General features: G+C 41.4%; 1 protein-coding gene across 4 annotated transcripts in view; it reads left to right on the forward strand.

Moving 5' to 3' along the window:
* KCNQ1 (potassium voltage-gated channel subfamily Q member 1) overlaps positions 1 to 3460 on the forward strand; it is a 345282-nt gene extending 341822 nt beyond the window's left edge. For all 4 annotated transcript variants that reach the window (XM_071559495.1, XM_071559496.1, XM_071559497.1 and 1 more), the window contains one exon: positions 1328 to 3460. In XM_071559495.1, the coding sequence (XP_071415596.1) occupies positions 1328 to 1528 (201 nt within the window). In that variant the 3' untranslated portion in view covers positions 1529 to 3460. The remainder of the gene's footprint in view (positions 1 to 1327) is intronic.
* Positions 3461 to 8976: the final 5516 nt, after the last annotated feature.

Consider the following 8976-nt stretch of genomic DNA (forward strand, 5'->3'; position numbering starts at 1 on the left):
CTAGGGAGGTGAACATTTTCTTCTTAATTTTCTCCTCTCTTGCTGGGAGGTTTCTCTGGAAGAGTTTTTGGGAGGTTTTGTGGGGTTTGGGTGGTTGGAATCTATATTATTTGGTTGGGTGACTCAGTAGCTATTGTTGTTATTTTGGGTTTTTTTCCCTCACACTTGTATATATATGTATTCTGGTTTTAATTGTCTTTCTTTTGTATAATATAAGAAGATTTCTACTTAGGGTTCTGGGTTTTTTTCCTCCCTCCTTTTCCCTTGGTTGGGGGGGGGGGAGGGACGACACCCCTTTCTCTCTGTGTTGGGCAGTTGGCATTTTGCCAACTCAACCTAACAGACCATGCCAGTGATACAGGTTACTTCTTGATTGGGAGATGTAAGAAACCAGAGACTGGATCTGTTGTACTCCTGGAATCATTTAATTCTTCATTTTCCTATGAGTGCTGCAAATGTACGCCCAGTAGTGTCCAGAACCTAACTTCTCTTAGGTGTCTTATTTTTCATTACCTTTTTTCCTAAAGATTAGAAGAAAGAGCAGGGAAAAATAAAATAATGGAATTAAATAATTTAAGGTGGTTCTGTCTAAAGGCAGAAGAAAAAGAGCATTATGGATTCAGGCTGAACACCTGGAGTCCCCCAGTTAAGAAATTAGTTTTCAACCATCTTAGAATTCTTAGTTTCTGTCTTTCTGGGTATCATGTAATTGATCATAACACAGTGAGAGCATGAAACTGAATCAAGCCCTGCTCCCAGCCCTTGCCATGGACTCCAGCTCCTGTATGTTCACAGCAGCAAAAATACCTGTGGGCACTTTGTGGCCTGAGCTGGGAATTGGGCCCAAATGTAACAAAGTCCCAATTTAGAGTTGATTAGATCACTGCAAATCAACCAGTTATTTACTAAAGCGTATTGATATAATTACGGCATATCAGCATGCTAGAAGTTTGTCTTGTTTTCCAAAAAACAATATGGACACAATAATAACCAAAAAAAACCCCACAGAAACTCAGTTCTGGAACTTAATTCTCTATTACAGCACATCTCTTTAAAAGCTCATTTGTCATGTGTTCATCCAGGTATAAAATGAGCATAAAAGCACATACCAAAGGTGAGTATTAACAAGCCTGTCCTCATCCAACTCTGACCTATTGCATTAAATTTCTACTGATCTGTTTGATGAACTGCAAATCCATGTTATCTTCATAGAGGTTGTTGTGTCCCTAATTAAGAACTGTCATTTTAATATTCCATGTGTGTCACCTGGTTTGTTGCAATTTTCTCACATGCTACTACTAGACAAAGCTCCCTTTTGCCTTTGTAGGTTACACAAATGGACCAGAAACTGAACCTCATTACAGATATGCTGCATCATCTGGTTTCCCGTCTGCAGGGAGATCAAGGGAACAGCAGATCATGTCAGAGAGGCAACAATGTCAACCCGGATCTTTTCCTCCCTAACAACACCCTGCCGACCTATGAGCAACTGACAGTACCAAGAAGAAATGAAGATGATATATCCTGATGTGCTATAAGCTTGGGCTGGGTTCTTCTGCCTTTCTTCTTTAAATGCTACTGAATGTTGAGAACCTGGAAGAAATGAGGTCCATTAGCCAACCGAGAAAGCACACAACTACTGTATCTGTACCACTAGTCTCAAATACACTCTTCTAGAGTTGCTCATAGTAACCAAAGGATTGCCAGGCTGCCTTCTACCAGGCAAAACTTCTGGAAGCTCCACCTTTGTTGTGTTCATGAACAAATGGTCACAGCTTGTTATTTCTCAGAAAGACCAAAATGATGTGAAGACAGGCAAAATGGCAAGGATTTAGAGCTCCTTTAATAATAATAATAATAATAGCAATAATAATATTCTAATAATACTTGAACTTGGATGGAAAAAGTGCATTGTCTTTATGAATCTGCAGATAGCAATATATTTCTACTACTAAGGTTTTTAAAACAAACTAGGATAACTTATGTTGTTTTTATTGTATAAACACACACTAATATTCTAGACAATAACAAACCACATACTGAATAATTTTCTTTTTCTGTTTTATTTTAATGTTACTACATAAAGAGCTATCAAATAATGGCAAGATTTTTAAAATCTGTTTTTCTTCAGGGAGGAACTAATCCTTAATCTGAAACAATACTATTTATAGTGAAAAGTGATACAGATTTTCTAAGATAACAGTTTTTCATGGGGAGACAATGAAGTATTACATAGGAAAAATTATTGTGCTTTCTGGAAGATTGTTGCCAAAGAATTTATGTATAAATAGAAAACACAGTGGTCTGAATGTACATGTCTTGACACAGCATTTTAAACAGAAGGGCCACTACTTCTTATATCTACTAGTTTTTAGCTTGCAGAGGCCAAGAATAATACACAAGGCTGAAGTGACGGGGCTTCACTGGTCAAGTGTTTGAGCTGGCCACTTACAGAACATCCATAATCCTCTCAGGAATCAAGGCCCCAGTTCAGGGGAGCATCTCTCACCCACACAACGTATATGATAATTTGAACGGTTTCCTCAATAATGTCTTACAAATCCAACTCCCTACAAAAGTCATTTGGTATTGAGAAGTGCCAGCTCTTTATTTAGAGAACCGAGGGTCTCAGCTACTACCCACGGGGCTGAACCACATTACCCCACATGCAATGAAACCAACATTTCATTTAGCTGCAGTGAAACCAACAATGTTGGCTCAGGGTGATTTTTCACATACACAGTGTGAGCAGGAGTTGGGCTGTGATTACTATGGTTGAAATTCAGGTCATGCAGATAGCCAGCACCTGAATTGTATCAGCCCTTCTTTGAACATGAAAAGTTTTCAAAGCTGACAGAGTGTCAGGAAAAGCTATTTAATCCAATATGGTGACGATGGTAGCTCACACGGCTGGCAAAAAGAGAGACATGTAGATAAATTTACCAGCTCTCACACTTTGAGCATCGTACACATCCAGTACACCTTATTCCTTTCACTGCAGAGCCTCTGCCCCACAGTGGTCTCTCTTCTTCTTCTGGAAAACTGATTCCTAAAGCCTCATAACTTGGCAAGCAGTTAATATTACCAGTCTTTAATAACTCTGAGCAATCTGAAATATTGACACCTAATGACTGAGATCACAGGGAACCTTCTCACAGTGCTGCTTGCATTTTGGGCCTTTATTTTCAACATTTCATCTCTTTCACTTGGGCTGCAGAGAAAGTATCCTGTATTTAACTTTACAGATTCTGTTATAATTATCCAGTCTCTCAGCTGTACAGTAGATAAATGTTAAGGGTGTAGAAATTTACAGGCATAAAGAGCAAATGTATCTGGGCATTATGTTTTCATAGAAATCAAAATTATTCTCATGATTTTGAATATTTTTTAAATGAGATTCACTATGTAATTTTAGGTTATCAATCAGCCTGTTGATTTCCTAATAAAATACAAGACAAGAGTGCTATGTCTTTTCGTTATTCTAAAATCCAGACACTTGATACATACAGGAAAGCTGCTGCCTTCTCTTTTTTTCTCTCAGCTCACTGCACAGTGTACTGATGCCTCATTCGCAATGTGGGACTATAAACCTTCTGCTGATTCTTTATTAGAAAATCAGGACTTTATCATCTGGGATGACTTTGGAGAGAAAGGTAAGTCACATAGCCCTAGCTGAAAGCAGCCAGGTCTATGCATTCTTACCTATTTGTTCCCAAGACCATACCTCCATTCTCTGTTTGGCAACTAGTCTTGGTGATAACAGTCTGACATAGCAAACATTTAATGTGAAACATAATTTCCCGTGCTTGTCAGTTTGTCTATAACCATCTGAAAGTCACCATTACCAGAATCCTCGAAATAACTGGATTATACGGGTTTTCAAGGCTGGTGGCAAGTTGTGAGGTCAGTGATTCTTCACCTGGGTCCAGGTGATCTTTTCAGAAGGTACCCAGCTCTGAGACCTGCTATTTCAAACCCTAAGAAAAAGAAGATGATCCATTTTTCCAGTTGAAAAGTATGTCATAAAATAAGCCATCCAAATTTGCTACACAGCTGCCTGGAGCCAGCCATCCTCGGGTGCTCATCAGAGAGAGGTCTGACCTCTCTGCTTGAAGTACTGGAATTATCTTCCCTGCTCGGACTTCATACCTCAATGACATCTCCTGGAGGCAGGTGCCTCAGCATCTTTCTTTTGCAGAACATCGTGGAACAGCAGCAGCAGGAAGATGAGCTGAACAATTCAGTGCTGGACCAGTCTGCAGTCAATGTTTATCTCTGCTGAAACCTTTTCTACCGGTGTCTGCTATTCATCCAAACTGTCCAGACCAAGTTTTTTTAAGTGGGTAAGAAGTGTTTGTAAATAGCTTGAAGGGGAGCAAAGGAAACTGTAAGGTAGGCCAAGCCTTGACTTAATAATTTTCTACACCATTTTTGAGAACTGTGTTGAAATAAAGGCATCTGAGGCTGCAAAAGAAGTCTCTTCCTTAGAGCAGCTCAATAGCAGTTTGTCTTTCAAGACTGGTGTAAGTTAGACCTGGATCTTCATTCCTGCCTAAAAAAATAAAGGTCAGGTAAAAAAAGTCATCTAAAAATGTTAGCTGGCTCAGCTTCCCCAGCCTACCAGGGGGATGCCAGACATAGAAGGTAGGAAGCCAATGAATAGGAGAGGAGGAAAAATAGGGGGCTTCCCAGCTGAAGGTGGTGATGAAAATTCACCCTGCCCCAGCCTACAGCAGAGGCCGAAAACCGTGCAAGTTTTCAAAAAGAAAGATTCATGGGAGTGCAGGAGGTTTAGTTGGTGAACAAAAGCAGGAGGTCCTAGTTGGGGGACTGGGTTGGGATTCAAGAGGCAGAAGCACTGTGCCTGGCATCAGCATTAATCTACAGTGTGAACTCAGGGCGAGTCATTTCACCTGTTTGACCAAATCTGTTGCCCCCTCTCCTGCACTCAGTTCACTTGTATATTTAGACCACAGATTCCTCAGGACAGGGTCAACCCTCTCTATGTGTTTGCTCAGTGTCTAGAACAAAGGGACCTGTCTTCTGAGGACTGGAGGTACTGCTCTTGTACAAATAATTAACCACCCTACAGCCCTGCTATAGGTAAAGCCTTTATTATTCCAAGCCCAAGGAGAGCTTCAGATTGAAAGTGCCTCTACCAAACTGATGGTTAGAGGAGGCTTGGTTTTAAATTCCTTTTGACATAGTATCTCACAAAAGATCAGAAGTCCAGCCATCACTCATTTTCACTCTTCTATTTTAAAGCAGGTTCATTTCAAATAATGCAACGGGCCACTGCTGTGCTTGAATATTAGCAGAGGCAAAAATTTTTGGATATCAGTGGATTAAACAGGCAATTTAGTACAACAATGTAAGGGATTTTGTTGCTAGCAGACACCTCTGGGCTGATGTAGCGCACATCAGTTCTGAGGAAGGTGGAAATATTCCAGGGTGCTGAGCTGAAAAGGTCTGGGAAAGAAACAAATTGCTTTTAAGAAATGAAAAAGCAAAATACAGAAAGATTTTGTTGGGAGTTTAAAGGAGAAAAGGTAAAAATCATTTTAAGATCGTCCTCATGTACCCTGCTGAAATGTGTTTTACTGTTCTCATTTTACTGTTGGGGTGGTGGTTTTTTAGGAGGAGAGGCATTGAGAAGAATAGGAAAAAGAATGAAGGTTTGATGCAGCTCCCATGAAAATGTATTTGTGCACTTGGTTTATGCACAGGAGTTGGGCTATTGCCTGTAGTGGGACTATTCAGTCCATGCAGGTTAAAGTAAGCCTTTGAAAGTTGAAAATGTGTAATAAAGATGCCTTTCCATGGTCTTTCAGTGGAAGCTGGACTCAATTGTCCAGCATTGCTTTCCTCATGGTCACAAAGCCAGAGAGTCATGTGAATGCACAAGTTTCTGCTTCCCCTTTCTGTTTTCAAATCACTGGTTTCTAATACTCTCATATGCCACTTGTGTTTTCAAGCCACAACAATTAGAGATATTTCTTTCCATTTCAGTGATATGAATCTCTTCACCTGTTGCACACACACAACACAGTGGTCCTGCACACAGAAAAAAGGTTTTTAAAGAGCCCTCCAATTTCATTTAAAATAGCTTGTTTAACATTTTGCATCCTGGGTTCCCTGAGCAGAGCTAGCTGTGATGAAGGCAGCAAGCTGTTACACCAGTGCAATGTGGAGGTGATACTTAGCTATTTCCCATCCCATAGAATAGCCTAAAGGCATTGAGTTTAGATTGAAACTAGTAAGGACTTCTTTGAACTCTGGCTTTTTGGTCTTGTCTGTGGTCTGACTTTGAAGTCTAAGAAGTGTAAATTTCAGCTGAAGATTTCCTTTAGTGCTTGCAGGTTTATTTTCTGTGTCATTCCACTGATGCCCAATGAGATGTGCATTCATGTTCAGCCTTTCCTTGGTGAGAATGTTGATACCAGACCCCTCTCTCTTCTCCATCAGTGACTATTTTCACAAAACTTAGAAAATTTTACTTATTTTCTAGACCTCTATCCTTCTGTGAAGATGAGTTGAAAAAGGCCAATAGGTTCAAAAGTTGTTAGTGGGAGGGCAAACAAACACAACATGAGAGCACTAACCTTGTTTACCCAGGAACTAGGCTGAAAGTCTTCTGTCTCCCTCCCCAAATCCAGAGGTCTGCAAGAAATCTAACCCCTCACTTTGAAGCAGAAGACAACCTCTGACTCCTAGGGTGAGGAGGAGACTTGCAAGAGACATGTTCTTGGGAGTTGTTGGCTCCTGCAAGGCTTAATGCACCTTGCCTTTGTATCAGCTATTGAAAGATGTTGGAAAAGAGCTTTTTTCTTATGTTGCTACAAATGACAGTGACCTAGAAGTTAATACATCAAAATGCCTGGCGCCACAGCAAGGAACATGCAGGTGTTGGATGGGCAGTACACTATGAAACATGTTCCATGCATGTTGCTGTAATAAGGCACGGTGTCCAGTGAAAGGATGTTGGCATCGCTGGACAGGGAGCACTGCTGGGGAAGGGCTGGCCCAAGAGAAACGGCATTGTCAATGTTCACATCGCTCCCACATGAGCTGGCAAGTGCTGCCTCTGGGGAGAGACTTCCCAGAGGCCTGACATGAGGCATAATGCTCTCTGCCTGTGGATTTGCAACTAAGAAGAACTGATCTATATAGCAAGTCTTGAAACCATGTTGGAGCTACATTTGCTTTGGAGCTAGCATTGCTCTGGCAAGCTGCCCAGGGATTTAGACTCGATTAATACAAGATTGGCTCTCCATGGCAGACACCCCTGTAACAAAGGAAATAAAGCTTCTACCACCCCATCAAGTTGCTGGTCAATCACTCAGCCAGGTGCAGAAAGGGGGCTAGGCAGCCTTCAGTGAACTGTTTTGGATCAGAGAGGAACAAATTCCCAGTGGGGGTGTGCAGACAAGTCTATAGAGATTTGCTCGCCATAATTTCCCAAATCTGGGAGCATCGCACACTGAGCCCCTGGTGTCTCTATGTTTCATACAATCTTTAAAGCCAGCTGTGCTGAAATGCATCGCTGCTGCTTTCTGTGCTGGCAACCTTACACAGGAGTAAAAAATAAGAACCCAAGGAGGAAAATAACTTCAGTTTTCAGTTCTGCTGTATATTGATCATTAATTTGTAAAGACAAGCAGAACCACTGCTGTAAGAGCGATAAGCACATAAGAAATATTAGGTTTACAAATGGCTTGTGAGATGCTATTGCCTGTTGTTTAAGCATTGCTGAAAAATTTGTTAGTCCTAATAACTGCCTAATTGGGTTTTTAACTGAGTTGTCTATGCATGGAACCTAAATGTAAATGTGATTCAGATTTGACCTTTTTGTGTCCTTGGCCCTTATTCTGCTTGTAAATTTGCTTTGATTATGTCCCTTTTCCTTTTTCCTTCTGTTAACTGAAACACTGGATGCAGATTTGATTGGCAGAGGGATACAAGCCCTTCTGATCACTTTTGAGAATGATCAGGTAGGAGTTACCCACCTGAGGACTCATCACAACTGCACAAGGGACTCTTTTTAATCATAATTTTTCTTTTAAAGCTTAAATAACAAGAAGTGCCTTCCCCGCTGAAACTCTCCTCTGCCTATACCACAGGAGCTGCGGACTCACAGCCACCACAACATGTGCTCATTTGCAGCCATTATAGAGCAGGTTTGAAATAGTGTCTTTGCTTAAATGGTTGCAAATGTTTCTCTGTTATTTCCATCAGCAATCAAGCCAGTACTTTATTTTCCATTTATTTTCTCTCCTGTGCTGAGAGGTGGGGGAATCCTCAGCAGCAACATGACAGAAACCAAAAGCAGGGGAGCAGAAAGGTGCACCAAAAGACAGGTCTTGTCGTTAAGCAAAATGTACTGCCCCAAGTACACATTTCAGTCCCTGTTTCTTGCTGCCTGAGCATTGCTTTTACTACCCTGACTTGATCTTCTTGCACCCAAGTGCAGTTAAGTGCCTTAATACACCTTTATTAAAGTACCCTAAAGTCTCTTGAACCTTAATTTTCATCTGGTTCTCCCACAAGTTGATTCAGGTCTCAGTCCAAAGCCAGGAGAAGATAGCAAGGCTTTCAGCTGGCCCTGATGGCACTTGAGCTGGGCCCCCCGGGATGTTTCACGGTGCCGGCACCTCACAGGCGCGTTAAGTCACTGCTCCTCGGCATCACACAGCCTGTGATTAGCATTTCCTTCCTACGCCAGTCCTTCACACTGCTGCATCGACTCTGACTTTTTGTTTTCCTCCTTCCCCCCTTCCCAGCCAAAGGGGAGAACAATTCCTGGAAAAGAAAAATGCTCTTTCCCCTTCATTGCTGAAACCTTCGCAGGGAGCTTTGGTGAGGAGAGAGGAGACTTTGGAGAACATATGGCTAAAAGTGTTTGGGGGTTTTCAGATGGTAAATGACCGATGAGGCCTCAAAGGGGTTTTATTTATAAATGATAGACTCCTGAGAGAG

The sequence above is a fragment of the Pithys albifrons genome, chromosome 6 (assembly GCF_047495875.1).
Source record: "Pithys albifrons albifrons isolate INPA30051 chromosome 6, PitAlb_v1, whole genome shotgun sequence".
NCBI lineage: Eukaryota > Metazoa > Chordata > Aves > Passeriformes > Thamnophilidae > Pithys > Pithys albifrons.